Source organism: Apostichopus japonicus, chromosome 19, assembly GCF_037975245.1.
Source record: "Apostichopus japonicus isolate 1M-3 chromosome 19, ASM3797524v1, whole genome shotgun sequence".
In the NCBI taxonomy this organism is placed as follows: domain Eukaryota; kingdom Metazoa; phylum Echinodermata; class Holothuroidea; order Aspidochirotida; family Stichopodidae; genus Apostichopus; species Apostichopus japonicus.
The window spans coordinates 27,752,457-27,768,676 of NC_092579.1; the positions used below are offsets into that span (position 1 = coordinate 27,752,457).

The window sequence follows — 16,220 nt, forward strand, 5'->3', positions numbered from 1 at the left end:
CTAAAAGGAACTTTGGTGTGAGTTAGTTTGGGGGGGGGGGGAGGGTGGTAATGGTCTTTGAGGCCCTCCGAGCAAAGCAACTGTTCCTTAGTAAATCCAGAACAGTTCTACATAAAATGTCCACCACAACAGTTCACTTCCATGCAGCTAAAGAAGGGTGGAAAAAAGAAGAAAAAAACTTCACCTTTTAAGTTTACCAACATGTTTTCAAATAATAGTACTGGATTACAAAAGTAAAACTTAGGGTAACATCCTTTCTAAATCAGTCATGCTTGTGATTACTGAATAATAACGAGATAACTATCAAATTGGGCATAACCGATGTGCTTTTCAAAGTAACATACTCAGTGGGGCCTAATTTCAGGATTTAAAGTGGGCATGTTAAAGTAGGCATGATTTAAAGTGGGCAAAGTCCACAATTCTCAATGTGGTTGATGCAGACCTCGGCAAGAGACCCTTCACAGGGGAGATCGGCATCTGATACTGCCTACACTAGAATTCGTTGAGGGCATTTTCATAAGCCAGGCTCCCGTAGACTGTAGGCACTCAAAAACTTATGATTGACAGACACAACTTTAATACTAGTCTCCAAAAGAAGAAATTACCTCATGCAATGTTCACAGTCTTGCTTGGCAACAATCACCACCTTTTTTGTTTTGATCAGAAAGGCATACGAGCAGACTTAAAACACTTAATTCGTAATTATAGCCTCGTTAACTAGTCGGTGAAACGGCCGTGATGATTGTCCATACGAAAAGTGATGCAAACAGTTTAAAAACCAAAACATGAAATCTTGCCATAACTGTTCATAATGAGAAATGACACAACTAACAAAGACTTTAAAATACCAAACAAAACAATGACACATGGTGAATATTCAACTATAAACACTGCTTTATATCTGAAGAGAAGAATCACCATGATATATTCTTATCTATGCCAATCTATCGATAGACTTAATTTTGTCTTACCATGTAGTCATAGAGAAGAAAAAGACAAAATTACCAGAACCAGTAATTAATAAACAAAGAGCTACAAAGATTACATATTGTTAATAGGACACTGATATTTTCTGTGTACAATTTGACCTACAGGCAATGTTACAGAGTATTGTTCAAAAGGGGCATGAATACATGGCTTGCACAGTTTACATTTGCTATAAGAGTAGCTTTCGTGTTAATATATTTTGTAATGCGTCCAACCATTTAGTTCTAAGGCAAGAATTAAAGCTATTGAGCGACTGAGCCAATAAAAAATTTAGATTTATATATTTTACGGTTGTTTGTCATTAACAACCTTGTCAATTTGTCCAGTGACCCTGGCATTTGCTTACATTTGTTACTATATAAATTGAATTATTTGAGACTCTCTCAGACTTTGACGACAGGTTTTAGAATTGCATCATGCATACAACAGCCTACTTGCATTAAATTGTATTTTACTCATCACTTTATCCACCCAAGTGTAAACAACTTTTTTTTTTATTACATACAAATTGTATGAATTATTTCTTCACAAAGAAAGAAGGGTGTCACCAGCTGGTAACGAAGAAATCAACTGTCACCGACAACATCCATTTGTTCTCAACTTTTCATGTGTATGTTAAAAGAACAAGCTTTACCCTGGTGGGATTTTACTTCTGTAGGTAATATATATATATATATATATATATATATATATATTTATATATAACTGAAAATCGTAATGAGTTGGAAAATCAAGAACAGTGAAAAAACTTCCAGCCTCCACCGGGATATATATATGCTTCACATGCTAAAAAGATATCCAAGTCGACTATATTTTGAGATTTTTCTCTGCAAGTTGACAGTGTTTAGTGGTGTTGTTTCTGAGATACAATGAACTTTACTATTAAAACTTCTACGTGAATAAATATGAAATGAGTAGGTACGTGTTATCAGTAATTCATGCAAACCGGACAGAACATGCCAACCATTTATTGTGAAAGAGAAAAAGAGTTTATTCGTAGAAATCTACCGGGATAATGGTTTGGAAAAAATGACTGCATGTTCTGTTTTTCGTTTTTACTGCTATATCGTGATAGTAATTTTTATCGCAAAGCAGTATGCAAATTTTAGCACCACTGTTTTATAATTAAATACAATGAATATGCAGTTCTAAATATTCTCCCAGGTCTTTGTTATGATAAGTTGTTATTAATTATAAATCATCTTTGCAATGAAATGTTTAACTGCATGAGCACAGGACTTTACATAAGTGTTATTACTTCATTGGATAGCCACCCATAAAAACCAAACAGTGAATACACTGTGTACACAACCACAGACACTAGGTGAGAACTATAGAACTGTTCATGTCAGTTTGGCATTTCCAGTTTGCAAATTTAGTCTTTATCACAGCCGTTTCATTTACAGGATGTATGTCCGCAATTACTCCGAGGTGTAATTAGCATGAGTCATGGTAAGCTTTAGACTTTCTGTATTTTAAATCCAGAAAACACGTACTAACTGTTAAACTTTGTTTAAATATAAAATCTATGTTTACTTTAAACTGAAACTGATCAAATTTAAATGAATAGAAAGAGCAACTTTATATTACAACAATAATAAAAAAATGGAAGAAGCTATCATAAAATAATAATTTTTATTGACAATGTACATTTTTAAGCTGCAAGTGTAAAGTTGGGACTTGTTGTTGTAAAACAAAGGAAAATAATTAAAAGGAGTGAAAACTTAAACATATCAAGATTTCTTTTGTTCCAGAATAATAATGGTTCTTTGCAAGGTTACAGGATTAGCTTTGCTACCAGTAAGACGAGACAGAAGATTAGAAGACAGAGATGAGATACGTGAAGAACATTAATCACTGCCCCACAATGGCTTTAGGTACGCATACTTTTCGAATTATTTTCAACACTTTTTATGCACTCGTAAAGCTTTGAAGCACCTCGTTAAGCTTGAAATGTCAGGAACATGACCAACTCAAGTTAGCAAATGCCCACACAATGGAACCTGATGCTTAGGTATATGTATAATTTGCGTTGAAAAATAAAAATCGGTATTTGCATTCCCGAGTGCTTCCCAACGACCAGGTCGTATGGAATTTGCCTCGTGAAGCCGGGTAGAAGTTGACTGTTTGATTAAAATAAAACTGTTAGCAAACTGCTTATCCACTAGAGAGCCTGTGTAGGAGAATGTGTAAAAGTAAGTTGGCCTGACGTTTCGATCCTAGCAGGATCTTCTTCAAAGGCTAAATGACAAGTAACAGTAACAGAAGGGACAAAAAATGTTTGATTAATAAGCGGTTTAATATAAAGGACGGAAAGTCAGTCATCATACAGGAGTCATTGATGATACAGATAAAGTTTCTTGATACAATTTAAAGCACCCCATTGTGTCAGCCAACTTTTTGTCAATGAAAGAAATCATTTGATCAGAAAATTGTTGTTGTGGTTTTTCTACATCCTACCTTAATACATAGCTTCAAAGGGAAGCTATATTTCACCCTCATATATTTCCAGTTTACCTTCATACTTTGTTTTGTCACTGTCACATTTATGTCTTTCCATTTACGATTCATTTTTCCATCCACAGGTGCTTGAAACAGTACCACTGCAAAGGCAGCTTCAGCAAATTGTCCCTTGCTACAATTCTTGCCAAATACAGTGGTTCGGTATCTGACAAAATATTATTAAATCGGAGGCATTTTCTATGAACAAAACTTAAAATTAGCAACACTTAGAAAAAACTCATAGCACAAACCAGCGGTACCAAATGCAGAAAGCAATGCATGAGGTTTATCATACAACCTTCAAATAGGATCACCCTCCCCCCTTCCCGCTCCCCCCTCATAAGTGTGTTCTTTCTCTCTTTGTTGCTGGTGGGCTTTTCTGTCCCTCGCTGCGCCTTTCATGACGATCCATCTTTCGAACAAGTCGCATTTATAACACACATTTGACAAAGAAAAAGGCCCACAGTATTAAACCTGCATAGCACATCCTGCTTACAAAAACATTTATCTCAATGCTGAATAGAAGGGCAAATTTAATGCCTTTGGTGTACATATAAAAAAGCTGCAAATTATCTCCATACTTCTTTGTGGTTCATTTCACTTTGACGTCATGTGGCAATGTACAGTTTGCTAATATTTCTGCTGGTATTGCTGTTTGCATCGATAACGTTAATAATGTCTAATGCTTTGGCCGAGTCTTGCTGGTGCCGAGCTCAGGTCTTGGCTATGTTCTGGAGAGAAATATCAAGAGGTATAAATAAATCATAAAAAATTTGCTATAAGAATAGTTATGAGAGATTGATACTTACAATGTAGATACAAAGTACATCTACACATTGGACCTGTAGTACTAGTACAACAGTATGAAATACAATGAGTAGATATATATAGTAGAATATCAGTCTGAGTACAAATCCATGAGTCCGAGTTCAAGTAAAGGCAACTATACCAGAAAACAAAGTATCAATACAGACTCAGTACAAGTCTGTAACAAATACATACATTACAAACACATAAGTCACATACATCATGAACACCTAACTCACATACATACTTTATAAACACATAAGTTACATACATACATTAAAAACACATAAGTTACATACATACATTATAAACACATAAGTCACATACATACACACAGAAAGTCTCATACATACATCATGAACACATAAGTTACATACATACATTATAAACACATAAGTCACATACATACATTATAAACACATAAGTTACATACATACATGATAAACACATAAGTCACATACATACATTATAAACACATAAGTTACAAACCTGCATTAAAAACACATAAGTCACATACATACATTATAAACACATAAGTCACATACATACATTATAAACACATAAGTCACCACATGCATAACTACTAGTAGGGTATAATTTAAAGTTAAAAATTAAGTGTAGTAGTTTTAATGGCTCTGAAGTTTGTCATTCTTAATACTGTGGTTCCTGTGTACAAAACCCTGCTATATACTTCTTAGCACTTGTATAGCAATTTATCCATATTCTATAGCATCTTGCGATGTGATAATTGAGAAATTATTATACCCTGTTTAACTAAATAATAAAGAAAACACACAGCAACTTCATAAAACACACATAAATTACCACAACACAGATATATTTTTATACAATACACAGATTGCAACCACAAGCTTGAAAAGGTACAATGTACAGATAGGTACAGTACACCAAAGGTGCAACAAAAGGCTCTTACAACACATAGTTATGTACAATGTACAGATATGTATATACCACATATACTTATAACACACAGCTACAACATGCTACAGATACAACACCTACAATACACACATCACATCTTCAATAGAAGATTACATACAGATAAACTAAGCCATACTTATCAACACAGATACATAAATTATACATGATAACACTATACCAACAATACACAAACAGGCAAATTGTTTACAGAAGGAAACAGGCAAATCTATTCTTGCTTGACACGTTTAGCAATGTTCATGCGTCATTCTTCAAGCAAAACGAAACCATGAATTTCTCATTTTAACATTTCCTTTTAGACAGTTAGATAGTAGAACAGCCAGAGATATAGTCTGTTTTTAAATGTATTAAGAGTTTGTGTTTGTTTGTTTTTTCTAACTTTGCATGCCAAAAATAACCAAAATGAAAAGAAATCGTGTCCTACCTTGGAGTTGCAGTTTTTTCTTCTTTTTCGAGAAGTAAACTTGCTTTGTTTGGTACACCGATTGCAGAACCAATCGCAGCTACATTGCACAATCCCTGCAAACAGACGGATAGGAGATATATGTATGATAATTAAGACTGTGAGAGATATATTACTTAAGAACCCCTTCACTTGGTATGTTGGTGAACAGCTTAGAGGAAACCAGGCTGAGGCCTGGACCCACTGCAAAACCAAAAAACCCATAAAAAAACCCACCCAAACACTGGTAGAAGCATTTGAAAGAGCATTTGAAAGAGGGTGAGAGAGTGGTAAAAAGTTTAACAAATTTCTCAAGAGAAACTTGTGGTACACTGCACGAACCATAGGAAAAGAACGACCAGATTGTGATACCTGACATGGCTAGAGTTTCTGCTAAATAGGGTGTATGCAGATTAATTACACTAATAGTTTTGCAATCTAATTTTTGGGGGAAAATGCATGAGTCGTCTCTGCAGAGATTAGGAAAGTTCCTGAAGTATAGCAACATGATACTGTGCTGAAAAAAATGCATCTCCTGTCAAATCCATTGTCTTGGTTACCATGATGATGTTACCATGTGAACATAGATCACAAAGGTAATTGTTATTTCATATCAATACTAAAGGTGATGAAAATCCATTGTGATATTTTAATCTTTCTTCACAGTGAATCACCCAATGTTTCTACTGCTGAAACCAAACCTATTTATCTTGAGCACATGTTTAGAACTTTGTGGAAGCACTTCAAGTGAAATTTAATTTCGAAAGCTTTTGTACACTTTTCTAGTAGCAAACATGTGGGTAGCTGACTCAAATCAGACGTAGAAGGAAATTATCAATTATCAAAACAATAAGGTGGTGAAGATGGTTAATAAAATTTTATTAGACAAAATTCTTTCATCTTCAATGGCATCCAAATGAGTGAAATGAAAATTCAGCCCTCTTCTGAACTTCTGAGTAACTTCATTTACAAAAAAAGGGCAGAGAGCGAGAAAAACCAAAGTGCTATTTATTCCTTACAAGAGTTATTTAAATTCACCAAATTTCACTTCAGAATCATAAAATTTGCATAATTTGAATTGTAAATTTATTTTGGGGCCTGACATGGATTATAAAAGACAAATGTATAACCCTTTATCCTATATTTCCAAAGTCCCCTATTTGGGCTCTGGCCTTGGGCTGTTCTCCCTCCCCCAACACCTCCTTCCCTCGAAAGACATGCATATATATTCACAACACTGACCTGCCTGACACTTGCTTTAATCTCCTCCTCATCGACCAGAGCTAAGATGTAACTTTCCACTAGATTCTTGGACTGTGAAGCCAAAAATAAATAAAGCAAGTGAAACGTTAATAACATGCCCAATTAATGGATTGAAAAATAAGGGTAATACTTATTTTACAAAACATATATAACTTTCAAAGCTTTCTCAATATATTAAAATTCAAGTTAATATGTTAGAAAAGAACAGGAAGAAAAAAAGTAATGCCATTTATCACAAATACTATATGGTAACTTCTTCATGGTCTCCTATCTGTCAATGCACATATCTACTGACATGGTTGCTAACGATACAAGACCAGGTGCAAGAGGTTTAAATACTACCGATAGTTATGAAGAAAGGGTGCACGGCACTGCAACCAATGCCTCATATTTATGAACACAAACGGTACAATCAAACTTTTGATATAAAAACGAGACAAAACAATGAAGGAAAAAAAAAGACAGGATTTTCTAACCTTGACAAGATTTTCGACAAAGAAAAACAACTCAGTGAGGGCGCTATGCGCAGCATGAATACTTTGGCACGTTGTGGAGTCTTCCGAGAGATTGTTGTTCATCTGGTTCAAGAGGAACCAGAGAGGTTTTAAGAGGGTGAGGTCCACTCCTAGACTTGCATCGTCCTTGGTTTCTACATCACTATGGCAGGATGTGTTACCCTCACTGTAGAATAAATACCAGAACAGTTTTGAGTAGGTTATCATAAAATTGATCAAAATTGTTGATATGCTGCCTGCGAATAACTTGCACACATTGACATTGTTGTACACAGGATAGAGAACGGTTTGGGTACACTGTTTTTGGTCCCTCTTGTTTGTAAAGCAAGAGTAACTGTCACACAGAAACACATTAGCGAGCAAACTGCCTTGACCTCATCATAATATTGAAAAAAAAACATACAGATGTATATACATACTAATATAGCCTATATAGTGTACGACTTTCCCTGGACACAATCAAGGATTTCAATATCAGTTGAGCAATTGATGACTCCTGGATATTTTGTTCAATGTGTTCTTTCGAAAATCTTGCTCTTCTACTGAAAACATTACTTGAGAGAGAGCAGGAGGGACATGGAGTGTTGAAATCTGCGACAGACATTACATAACGGTGCTAGGCATGGTGATTGCATAGAATGAGTACCTAATGTACAGCTATGAAAAAGGAAAGGTTTATTTGAAGTTTTGGACTGTTTTGTACACTCCCTGTCTGCGAATAGGCAACAATTTGGGCAAACATTACATCCCCATAATTGTGCGATTATTTACTACACAATACTAACAGAAACCAGATTCCATTAGACCTTCAAGATTGAATGCATAACAAGGCTAAAAAGCATGCAGCGTTTGCATCATTCTTGATGAAAATATTGATGCAGACTGTTTCTAAAATTCCAACATAATGTATTGAATTAGCCTACCCAGTCTAGTTTCATCTTCAAATACTGAAGATAAACGTTGAAAATATCCAACTTGCTGGTGCATGTGATTAAAATAACGATGAAACATACACGTTTCCATAGGCTTATCGAGGCCCCCCCACCACCCCCCCAAAGATTTTTTATTGCATTTCTCTTGATTATTTTGAAAGAATAACTGAACTCTGTACAAGACACGGTTGATATAACACATAAAACCAACCTTGAGATGTACTGGAGAATCCGTAGAAGAAGTCTGATGGATTTTAACCTAGGATGGCCGACTTGTTTGTTACAAACTTCTATCAGACTGGCCCACAGTGTAGGCAGTGATATAGAGCTGAGGTAAAACAAAGGGTAAAAACATTGATAAACGGCAACTTCTTACAATATGTAACTAGAAACAGTTGAATTAAAATTTAGAATTTGCAGCCAAATATTCAAGAACCTCTAAAATATGGGTCAGCTGTGATCAAAGTTATACTCTTGACCCTACTTCAATGAATTATTTACATCACTGAGCACTTTCATTGTCCAGATATATTTGCTCAATATATGGTATCAGCTGGGGGGAGGGGATAGGGGTGGGGAGGGAGGGAGGCTGGTGGGGGAGGGGAGAGAGATATGCAGGTAGTAGACCTCGGAAAATACTTTTGGAAATTTCCGCGATGTTTTAAACATGCTACGAAGTGAGGGCTATTTGGATGGCGTGAAGGGAAGGTGGTTACTCTAAAATAATTAGTTTTTATTATTTTAATTTAAATAATTAATTTAAATAATTAATTTGCACGTCATAAACTCCAGTTGACTGAAGTCTCTGATTGGTCACAAGACTTGATTTGACCTCAACTTATGGTGATTCGATTCCACTTGAGATCCCTAGCTTCTGTGACTTGACTTAATTCCAATCATACTCTTTTTGAAATGAGTTCAAATGGACATGTGTCTCAAGCCATAAAGATAAATATTATAAATAACCTGATACGTGCCGTGACCCGGCAGATTCTTATGGTACAACAGCAGAGTGGTATAATGGTCACACCTGCTTGGCAGCAACATGCATATTCATTGTCTAACCTCACAATAATTATCCATTTGACTTTCTTTCATTCAGCTAATTACCGGCTACATTGTTGTCTTATGAACTACTGCAGTGAATACGCATTTATACTGAAACTGTGAAATTCAAGGTCACACAAGTCATTTGAAACTTGCTTACAATCTCCAGGCCAGCTATCTCTTACTTTCAACATTTTCAAAAAATTCAGTTTTTTTGTGGCCTGTTATATGTCCTACTTACCTTACAAGACCAGAGCACTGTAGCACACTATCCAACAGAACAAACCCTGTTTCAAACCTTCAAGAATTGGAAGAGAAATGAGTCGAGAGGTGAGAAACCAAAAAATAGAACAGATATAGTAATAGCAACAAACCTGAACACACCAAATAACAAAACAATAAATATCAATGACATTATATAATATGACATTGAAATGCAAGCATGGCAAACATTCTAGTTCTTTTCTCTACTACTTCAGTCAAGTTATTCCTAACTCTAAGTTAAATAGACCTGTTGAAGGAAAATAAAGCGTTGAAGGGAAGTATGATACCAATGCCAAACAAACTGTAGAAGCTGTTAGAGAATTGCAGGATATCATGTTTGAAAGTGGAAGCTAAAATCTTTGATAAGGACTGTTAGTGGTCCTGCGGTCAAAGGGACTACCAAAAGTGGTCCTGAGGTCACAATTACTTTTCTGTTCGGTTTTCCTTGGTAAATTACGAAGCTGAATAAAAATGGTTAACACACTGGGTGAGCGAGAAGAGTAAATGCAATTCCCGTTGAGAGAATGCCATATTTTCAACTAATGTTTTCCTTTATCAGCCTATTAACATGCTGTTTCTGACTGCATGATGCAATATATGTGTATATATGCAATCAGAGCAAGTCCTGTAGCATAGCCGGAGCAAGGAGTGGGAAGTGACCTTAGCGGAGGGTGATGTTAAAGATTTACCAAAAGCAAATTTAATCTGACATTTATACACTTCACCTAATATATCCCAGCTATATGTAATATCATGGCACTGCTATTGAGCATCAACACAGCATGATCCCAAATAAATAAAAAAAAACTCTTTCAAATGGACTTACCGTCCGACGTGGTTACCTATGACTGTAAACTTGAAACCCCAGTCATTGTTATTGAAATCAGACACAAATTTGTAGTAAAGAGTGTCCCCTAAAGAAAACAATGAAATTAAAGAAGCATTTGTTAATTGGAACTATTAAAAAGGACAGGATACTAGGGGAATGTAAGAATGCTTTGTAACAAACTCTAAATATATAGCAATTCCAACAAACAGTGTTGATATTTCACCAGGCAAATTGAAGCAGGATTTTTTGGTCTGACCGAAATGAACTATATCAAGTCTCGGCTTTCTGGAATATGTAGGGGAAATACAGATAGCCATCTAAGGTCAGTTAAGATCAACGCAGAAGTGTTTTCAAGTACTGCTTATGCCTACAATTTCCTCCCTATCAAATATATCTGAAAAGAAATTATAACATGGTTAATTCTTGCCAGTCTCACAAAGGTTGTTTACGGGTATCTCAGTATTGGCTCCAACTTTTAGTACGCTAAAAATTGCTAGAGATTTTCAAAAGTAACTTAGGTCTTCATTGCCATTCACTAACGAGGCTAATGAGCTTATTGCTGACAATAAGCAAAGTCTTGTAAGGCACAGTGTCAAACGTAGGACGCTAAAGAGGCTGCAGCATTCAGCAGCTAGGCTGCATGGGACATTGCGCTATTCAGTTTCAAACAATAGGCACTGCTTGTTCTGTCGGGAATCTCGATTGTTTGATTACTGACTCAGCTTTACTGCAGGGAGGTCTTGCAGCTGCTGCAGCTTTCCACATCCACACAGTGTCTTTCCATACAGTGTCTTTCACACAGTGTCTTTCCACACAGTGGCTTTTCACACAGTGTCTTCTCACTAAGTGTCTTTTCACACAGTGTCTTTTCACATGGTGTCTTTTCACTCAGTGTCTTTTCACACAGTGTCTTTTCACAGTGTCTTTCCACACAGTGTCTTTTTCACAAAGTGTCTCTTCATACAGTGTCTTTCAACGCAGTGTCTTTTCACATAGTGTCTTTTCACACAGTGTCTTTTCACACAGTGTCTTTACACACAGTGTCTTTTCACACAGTGTCTTTTCACACAGTGTCTTTTCACACAGTGTCTTTTCACACAGTGACTTTCACACAGTGATGCAGAGTATAGTTATGACAGACCTACAACCATCGATACTTTGAGGGTGATTACCTGGTATATCAAAATTGATCCAGTTTCCGCTACTACCGCTGAAAGTCCTGACGTTATGTTTGTACTTGTTGTCTGATGCGATGGTGAGAATGTCGCAGCAGTCCTCGGTACAGCAACGCTCGTCAAACTTGATGAGGAGATACCTGGCACCACTCAGAGTGACCGTACCCTGATGAAAACGAAAAACGATAATGAAGCCGAAAATTATCTTGAAGAGTCCGACCCACACTGAACCATCAACAAAAATTGAATGCATCTCAAAACATATCCATTAATGTTGTCCCAAAATGAATGGAACTCTGGCATAAACTAGTTGGGGTTTTCAAAGAAAGGTACTATATTGCTTGTATTTCTTCCTTAACTGAACGAAACTGAGTTATTACATATGAAGTCACATGATAGGGTATCCAATACAAAGTGCAACCCTCAGAGTCAACCAACATCCTCATCAAATCCTACAAATAATTTTCAAAAATATTGGACTCAACAGGACACGTTGCAAAAAGACTGACCTGATTAATTAACAATTTAGTTTACTATCTTGCAAGAGTTAGGAAGCTCATTTGAAACCTAATCCAAGGGATAATCTTGGATAAAACACCTTCTCATATCAAGCCTTCTCTTTTTGGTGACTGTTCATAGGATTATGAGACAGGTATTTGTAATTGTCCAGCCTGTTCCTGCACCGGGGTCCGCCAATTAACCTCCCCATCCATGTGTACCACAGCATTCTCTAAAATACAGAGGGAGGTGGAGGCACCTATCAATTCATCATCGCTGCAGTGCAGCTTTGGTGAACAAAGTTGTTTGAAACCATTGAAATAACAGGACTAAACATGACTTCGCAATTCGCAAACCAGAAATACCATATCCACGGAAATTTCAACTCAACAACAACAACTCAATGCAAAGTAGCAATTTTGAAATAGGTCAAGAGAATCTGATTTTCGGCGAGGATTTGAACCGGGGAACTAACGATTGTCGACAGAAACTCTCATAACGCCTTCACTTGATTATTATGCCAAAATAACAATAAGATCATCTGCCATGCATTACACTATGCACACTATGCATTCTGTTCCCATTACCTCTATTTTAGTGTCGTTGTCATAGTTGTGCTTGGATTCTACCGTTCTGGGCTGTAGCGCCATCTCTTGCATAAATGAACAGGCGGACTGGCACAGCTGGTTCAGGACATCACTGCTACAGTGTTTAACTACCACACCGATGATCTAAATTATATGAGAAAGCAGAATCAGGAAAATAGAAAGAAATACTATCATAGATAAACAGCTACACAGCAATAGATACATTAACAGTGGAACAGTGTCTGGAGGTACTGTGTATAGCTAACACTTTACCCTCCCAAATACGCCTCTCTGAGAACCCTCACTACAACGCTCTTCAAACTTCCTCATCCCTCTCCTAATCTCTCTATCCCATTTCCCAAATCACCTATAATCCCTCCAAAACTCCTCAAAGCCCCTATCCCAAACCCCCTCTTCAAACCTCTCTATCCTCTCCCTAGATCCCCTATCCCTTCTTCCAATGTCACTATCCCCTCTCCCAATCCCTCTCTCTGAATCTCTCGATCCCATATCCCTATATACTCTGTTCCCCCAGCCAATCTCCCTATCCCAGCCCCTCTTCCAATCTCACAAACCCCCTATCCCACACCACTCTCTCCCTCTATCAATGCAGATCACCCACCTTCCTATAAACGTCTTCATCAGCTGTTCTCTGTAACAAATCCAACACGTTCATCAATTGATTCGTTTCCTGGCAACCGAGATTTTTGCTGATGGTCATGTGACCAGCCTCTGGCCAATCAGCAAGTAGTGAAACTAGGAGGTTTCTTGCATACATGATACTTAGCACATGATTGATCTGTGAAGAAAATGGAATGAAAATCATTAACTTTACAGTTTAGACTTAAGTAAGTCCACCAATCTATCATTCGTATTAATTAAATAAAGATAAAGATGTGTTAGCTTAGTTTACATTTCGAAGTCTTTTTTTGTTTTTTGTTTTTTGTCGAGAATTTTGTCAAATAAAAAGATAAAGAGATGTCATGATTATGGCCATTTCAAATAATGAAAATAGTTCTAACAAGATTCCTGTGAATGTTCAATTCCATTTACATAATTAATTAAGCCAAAACTACATAGTCCCCTCCTTTACTTCCACCCCCGATAGAAACTTGGGTCATGTCACTATTTATTGTTTGAACTTCAAAAAAAAAGCGACTTGATAAGATCATGAAGTAACTCAACTTAAATTCTTATTACATGAAATTGATCTCAGTATGAACACAGTATGAACTCAGTATGAACTCACCTTATACAGAAAATCTCTGGTTCCTACTTTGCCATGTTTTTCTAATTCTTTGATGAGGAGGTCTTTACTCTTCTCCCTTTGGTGCTTCTTAAACCTCTGTCAAAAGAAACAAAAGAAAAAAGGAAAAAAAAAACCAAAGACACACGATTATTCACATCTTCCCTGGCACTTATCAAATAGCAAAATTTATTATTTTTGAAGGGTAAATAAGAAGGTAAAAAAGTCCTTTTTGTCAATAAAAATGGTGTGTTTCTTCAGCATTTTACTCAACTCCATATTTCATGGAAAAAAAGTAAAAAAAAAAAAACATAAAGCAGAAAACTTGAATAGGGGAAAAGTATCAAAAACCTTCTTCAGAAAGTCATGGAATTAAGTCTTTATGCTCTATCACTTGAGAAATATATCCAACCCTTGATTTTTGGTAAACTCTAGCTGTGGACCATTTTATGCCGGTACAGCCAATCACAAGCCTCGGTGATCTAGGACCACACACAGGGACAGTCCGTGCTACCGGCTTTAACATTGATTAGGAACCGGTTCGCCACTAGTTCCAATGGTTGAGATGCCAAAGGGGTTAATTTCCTCATGTTCGTTAAAGCTGTTAGTTTTGCCCAAAGTGCCAAATGCGCCAGTTGTGTCAAGGTACCTAGCCATTGTTGAAGCACTAAAACAGTACCAATTTATGCCCCAATCCACCCCTCTTCCACTTTTCGCATTATCAATACATGCTGCTACTGTAGGTCCAATGCATGAAGGCACTGTTACTGTACGTTATTTGTCATTTAGCCTCTGAAGAAGATCCTGCTAGGATTGAAACGTCAGGCCAACATACTTTCACACATTCTCTTACACAGGCTCTCTAGTGGATAAGCAGTTTGCTAACAGTTTTATTTTATTTTGGTCATGAAAGGTGTTAGTTTTGCCCAAGTACCAAATGCACCATTGTTTGGATCACTTAAAAATTTATTTCACAGTCAGCCCCTCATCGCACTTTAACCCAGTTATTAAAACCCCATGCCGACCACATAAGGACCATAAATTCTATTTTACTTTCAGACAGAGGTTTGGTGATTGTGTTTATTTTCTAATCATGGCCAAATGTGGTTATTAAAATACTTCATGTATACTTTGCTGTTATTATGTCTCCTGAATCTGAAATATATTTCAGACAAATATTGCAAGATAGAATTTAGCTACAATTGTGAAGAAGAATAGATAGAATATAGAATTTAGCTATAGTTGCAGTAGCTAAAGGTATAGCTATTGCTATAATATACATAGCTATAATATATATATGCTATAATATATATATGATATATATATGCTATAATTTACATAGCTATATATATAGCTACAGCTATAGCTATAGCTAAAGCTAAAGCTATAGCTAAAGATAGAATTTAGCTATTGTTGTGAAGATTGCTGTTTTTCTGACCTCCTTCATCTCCTGTTTACTGTGTGATATAAGTGAAGTCATCAACTGTGTTGGTTCCGGTAAAGCTATCCGCCTGGGAAAAGATAAGGAAGACATTACAATTAAACTTGATGATTTACATGTCTATTGCACAAATGATCTCTGCATGTCAATCTATGATTCAATGATAAATGATATGAATTTAAGATACACCATCCGAGATCAAGCCTGTGCACTGAAAACCAAACTCTCTCTTGAAGACTAATATTACCCTCAACCCCACATCTCTCACATCTGAACAGTGACCAGCTGATCACAAAGAAGGTTTTATCTAGAATAGTGTCAGGATTCTTGTGAGGCTGAATGACAGGTAACAGTAGAAACAGAGAAATTCTCCTTCCTCTCCTCTTCCCCTGTTGGTTTCTTTCTTCTCTCCATCCCTTGTCTACTAATCCCCTTACATCTATCTCTTTTGTGTTCACCCTGCTCATTAACCTGTCTGTATTCTGTGCTTGTTTTTGTCCCTTCTGTTACTGTACGTTATTTGTCATTTAGCCTCTGAAGAAGATCCTGCTAGGATCGAAACGTCAGGCCAACATACTTTCACACATTCTCTTACACAGTCTCTCTAGTGGATAAGCACTTTACTAACAGTTTTGTTTAATTAGGATTCTTGTGAAACAGAACAGATCAAACTACTAACGATCTCATATGCTCACATTGCCAGAGATTATTCAAAGACAGGGAAT

The 16,220-nt window shown here is 36.5% G+C and overlaps 1 protein-coding gene across 6 annotated transcripts in view; it reads right to left on the minus strand.

The window, feature by feature from the left end:
* Nucleotides 1-185: 185 nt before the first annotated feature.
* Nucleotides 186-16,220, minus strand: part of LOC139959327 (zinc finger ZZ-type and EF-hand domain-containing protein 1-like) — an 84,501-nt gene continuing 68,466 nt past the window's right edge. For all 6 annotated transcript variants that reach the window (XM_071956807.1, XM_071956806.1, XM_071956805.1 and 3 more), the window contains 12 exons: nt 15,493-15,565; nt 14,058-14,153; nt 13,431-13,607; nt 12,809-12,952; nt 11,721-11,889; nt 10,546-10,633; nt 9,697-9,753; nt 8,620-8,736; nt 7,438-7,642; nt 6,941-7,012; nt 5,681-5,775; nt 186-4,220 (listed from right to left, as the gene is read on the minus strand). In XM_071956807.1, the coding sequence (XP_071812908.1) occupies nt 4,214-4,220; nt 5,681-5,775; nt 6,941-7,012; nt 7,438-7,642; nt 8,620-8,736; nt 9,697-9,753; nt 10,546-10,633; nt 11,721-11,889; nt 12,809-12,952; nt 13,431-13,607; nt 14,058-14,153; nt 15,493-15,565 (1,300 nt within the window). In that variant the 3' untranslated portion in view covers nt 186-4,213. The remainder of the gene's footprint in view (nt 4,221-5,680; nt 5,776-6,940; nt 7,013-7,437; nt 7,643-8,619; nt 8,737-9,696; nt 9,754-10,545; nt 10,634-11,720; nt 11,890-12,808; nt 12,953-13,430; nt 13,608-14,057; nt 14,154-15,492; nt 15,566-16,220) is intronic.